This window comes from Austrofundulus limnaeus, unplaced genomic scaffold (genome assembly GCF_001266775.1).
Source record: "Austrofundulus limnaeus strain Quisiro unplaced genomic scaffold, Austrofundulus_limnaeus-1.0 Scaffold8, whole genome shotgun sequence".
NCBI classification, from domain to species: Eukaryota; Metazoa; Chordata; class Actinopteri; order Cyprinodontiformes; family Rivulidae; genus Austrofundulus; species Austrofundulus limnaeus.
This window is the reverse complement of record NW_013952410.1, coordinates 5,071,445-5,076,116: the sequence shown is the minus strand read 5'-3', so window position 1 is coordinate 5,076,116 and position 4,672 is coordinate 5,071,445. Positions and strand designations below refer to the sequence as shown.

The 4,672-nt window shown below is 41.4% G+C and overlaps 1 protein-coding gene across 1 annotated transcript in view; it reads left to right on the top strand.

Moving 5' to 3' along the window:
• LOC106512292 (protein sel-1 homolog 3) overlaps positions 1-4,672 on the top strand; it is a gene marked incomplete in the record, with an annotated part of 29,988 nt that overhangs the window by 4,554 nt on the left and 20,762 nt on the right. Inside the window, 5 exon segments of the mRNA XM_014000952.1 lie at positions 1,659-2,178; positions 2,297-2,423; positions 2,868-2,989; positions 3,170-3,285; positions 3,552-3,595. Of these exon segments, the coding sequence (XP_013856406.1) occupies positions 1,659-2,178; positions 2,297-2,423; positions 2,868-2,989; positions 3,170-3,285; positions 3,552-3,595 (929 nt within the window).

Here is a 4,672-nt window from a genome sequence, read left to right as displayed (position 1 = left end):
GTGTTGAACAGAGAATATCTTTGCTTTAATATGGGGCAAACAAATGTTCTGTTAGTTAATGTGGTTTAATTAGAAGAACTCACAGCAGCCTGCGCGCACAGTGACGCACTCATACAGCAGTCTCTCAGGAGGACAGTTTAGTCACTCACACAGAGTTGGAAAGATCTGTTCAATAACAACATTCTGATTTAATATAAAGTTAGGTTTTACAGACCAAAGTCTCTGGTAGTTCAGGAGCAAAGTGCAGGAGGAGATGGGACTGATCGCTGCAGCAGCTCGAGTCGATTGGAGTCGGTCCGCTGCTTCAACCAAACTGCTTTCACTGAAAGTCCCGCCCCGCTCTGCTCTGATTGGACAAAATGGCTCTGGAATTCGTCTGATTTGTTGAAGGCAGTGTTGTTTAATCCTTATATCAGGGTCCAGCTGTGGCGCACCGAACAACGATCCATTCACACCAGTGCAGCTGGATTCTTTTTTTTTATTTAAGAAATCAGGTCGCCTTTGCAACCACACTGGTCGCACTCTAGAGCCCTGCTAACTGTTGTTTTGACAGACAATCAGGTACAATCTTAGGTATGCAAGGGAGCTATGACGTCCCATCTGGTGCGCCTTTTCCTTTTTTGATCGCGCATGCGCACCTGCGCACCGGTTTTGTGCACCTCTGATTAWACATGAATAAATACAATAATTGCATAGTAAATAGTKGTCACTTGCTAGGTAATTRTATGGTAATTAGGGGACTGTAATAGAAGGGTTACCCACATCTGTGATTTTCACCTCCTGATATAGTAAACCTAATGAGAGGACCAGACACAAACACAGCAGAAAGGTCAAAACAAGTCAATAAGCAAAAACTAGCAATTGGATTTAAATRTTTCTTGAATCACAAGAAACAGAAGTCTGGTGGTCATGTGGATTATTTTGTTCACTGTGTCCAACAAAGAAATTAAAAAATATCCTTAACTTCTAGTGTAGAAGAGAGAACTCTGAGCCCAGACACAGTGGAAGTCAATAAGATGTTGGGTGTGTGCATCTGTGAGGATTGTAGCAGTGAGACACACTGAGTGAAAGGAGACAAAACTGCTCACGTTTTGATATGTAAACTATTAAAAGTGTAGTTTGTTGGAGTAAGAAGAGCTTGCAAACATTTTGGAACAGTCATTTCTAAACTTGTTGTGTGTGTGTGTGTGTGTGTGTCACATGTTGAACATTGTGTGGTTAAATCTGAAATCATAAAAGCTAAACCATGATTGTGTAAAACAGCTAAGGATATCAAATTGCTGGTTCAGTAATGTGAAGTTTGAATGATGTTTTCAACTGAAGTGTGCCTGTGCCTGACTGGGTTTCTTCACTCATTTTTTCAAAATTCCAGTTGCTGCATATGGAAGTTTCTTTTTAGTTTTTTTCACCAATGTTTAGCGTACGCTAAATGATATTTTGCTACCAAAGTCCATAGCATAGTATTCACAATAAAGAAGCTTGTTTTGTACGTGTTTCCAAACCAGTGAAAGACGTTTTGGACTAAAATTTGTGACAGAAACACAAAGATAATGTCTGATTATTTTTGAAATGTTCTTTAATGTTTCTTGCATTACTTTTTTGTTTCAGAGTAACAGGCTGTTACCTTCACTGGTTTTATTTAATTTTTTATCCCCCAGGGAATGTGTGTGTTACAAGATGTTTCAAGCCAGAGTGGAGACACCTCGCCTGACAGTTTCATTGGGTTTGACTTGGTACCTGACAAAGTGGCAGATGGCTCAGTGGTCCGTGTGCGGTATCAGTGCTCCAGGCCATGTCAGCTTGCAGTGGAACTTGTGGTGCCAACATTAGGGCAGACAGATTTGGTGGTGTTCAGGAGAAAATGGATCAGCAGCACACCTCAAGTCTCCAGTACCCAGCAGGTGTTGCTCAGATTGCCTCCCCATATTTCACATCATCACCGCTATTTCAGCAGGAAGGACTCCCAGAATGTGACAGTTCGCGCTTGGTTGGATTATTTAAAAGAAGGCAATGAAATCAGCGACCAACATGACTCCATGTTAAGGATTTACGAAGTGCAGCAGATATTACCTCTTTCTATGCTGCCAAGAAACCCCCCCACTGGATGCCTGTCATGGTCTGCTTATCTCATGTGGCAAATGACCAAAAGGAAAACCCCTCAGTGCCCACATGAGTCAGGTTAGACCTTTAATCATGTAAACATGCTCTCCCAATCTTTCATTACAATGCATTCAAAAGTACCAACATAAAAGTACCATTTGTGAATAAATGTTTTTGGCGTGWTGCTTATACACAGATGAAATTGACATGCTGAAATTCCCATTGGCAAGCACGGGTGAGCATTTTGGGGTGGTCCGCAGGTTCCAGCCTTTCATCACTCGAGYCCTGGAGAGATCCCGTCTTTGTGCTGTAACACAACCCAGGTGGGCTTCACTTACTGACTTCTAGCTTATCTCATTTTAGCTGCAACTTATTCTGTATCAAGTTCAGCCACACAGCATGGGGGGAAAAATCCCCTGTAGTGTTTGCAGATATTATACCAAATGCTTCAAAAATGAAACTTTTAGATGTTAGGTCTTAYTGAGGCAGACACATGCTACATTTAAGATGATAGTTTTCAATGAAGTCAATGGTAGCTTCCTTTGAAGGGCTGCCATGCACACTTCACTTTTGGTTTTAATTCATTCTCTATACAAATGACTTTATGAGCATCACCAAGCCTCTTCACCCAAGCATTTAAGCGTTTTGTTCACAGTCACAGCGAGGTCAGGTGTTTTTAGCAGACAGTGCAGCATTTTAAATCTGGCCTCATGCTTGAGCAGCTGAAGACATGATTTGTCGACTCATGTTTGTTGTTTGATTTTCAGCGTCACCTTCTCTATGTGGATCTACCTACTAAAATGGTGTCAGAAGAGCCCCTGTGGGATCGTACATCATGTCGATACGAACAATTTATTCAACTCTGTCCTGATCCAACTTACTGACACAGGTGGGTCACAGCAGCTTGTGTAGACACAATCTGCTGTATAGGATTTGACAGAGCTGCCGTGAGATGATTGTGAGGAATGATGTGTGTTTTGTGAGAGTCAGGAACAGACTGTGTTATGTATTAATAAAGAGCTTTGGATTTCCTCTGGCGAAATATATGTCTGTCATATCTTCTGTGCAGGAGACATCATAATTCAGGCCCGCATGACAACAGGAGAAGATGAAGCATTTCGAGCCAGTATAATGTTGCCTCTGTGGAAATGGATTAGATTGGACTGTTACATTCTTGACTCAAAGGTACAGCACCCCAACATGYGGTTCTAGCTGGGTGGAGGAGCAATAGAAACTGAAATTGCACTAGTAGTCATCTGTTTTCTCCTGAGTTTTGGTGCCGTGGCTTTTGTTTCCTTCTGAAACAGTCGTAAGATCCTGAAAGATGGTTTCTTTCCAACTGAAAGACTTAGGGCGATTGCAGCATGTGCTTCAAATTGAAGTTGTTCACAGTTCAATAGTTTCTTTCTTTATTTTTTTTAGGCTCATGCACTGTTGTGTCTGATTTTCAGGTGCTGCTGAAAGCAACATGGGACAATGAAACTCGCAGCTTTGARTACAAGTACGTTAATGCTTTTTTCTCATAAAATAGAAAAAGCAACATTTATTTATGTACTGTATATATACCTTTCAATAAATCACAAAATATAAAATTAATGAAAAACAACATTAAAATAATAAACATAATACATTGTACAAAAAGCATTTGGACAACTAGGTATACAATCATAAAACATTGGCTAAGTAGCCTTTAAACGGAGTAAATAGAACTCAGAACAAGGGAAGTTTATTTGAGTCAAGATGTACTGAGCCCCTGAAGAGACATTGGATGAAAAAAAAAAACTCTCGCTCCCACCAGWTAGTAAGTCATGCGCACCAGTTAGTATCTCGGTCCCACCAGTTAGTAAGTCGTGCGCACGAGATACTTCACAGATCTTTCAGATCATTTTGGATAAGCTGTGTGTTTAYTGAAATGGAAATATGTGGCATAATCATAAACATAAACATCCGAGAACTGTGGGAGGAAAGGCTCTGAGACTGTCACCAAGCTGCAGCACCGATCGGAGAACAAGCAAYGCAGCCCTGTGTTTGTATTTCAGGCCAAACTGGAAATAAAACTCACTTACGCCATGTTTCCATTTCAGTACACACACAGCTTGTCCAAAACGATCTGAAAGATCCTGTGAGGTATGTCGTGAGCATGAGATACTGACTGGTGCGCACGAATTACTAAATGGTGGGAATGAGATTCTAACTGGTGGGAATAACTTACTAATTGGTGCGCACGACTTACTAACTGGTGGGAATGACTTACTAACTGGTGGGAACAGCTCCTAACTGGTGGGCATGACTTACTAACTGGTGGGAACAAGATTCTTACTGGTGGGAACGACTTACTAATTGGTGCGCACGATTTATTAACTGGTGGGAACGACTTACTAATTGGTGTGCATGACTTACTAACTGGTGGGAACAAGATTCTAACAGGTGGGAACGACTTACTAATTGGATGCGCACGACTTACTAACTGGTGGGAACGGCTTACCAACTGGTGCGCATGACTTACTAACTGGTGCACACTAGATACTAACTGGTGCACACGACTTACTAACTGGTGGAAACGAGATACTAA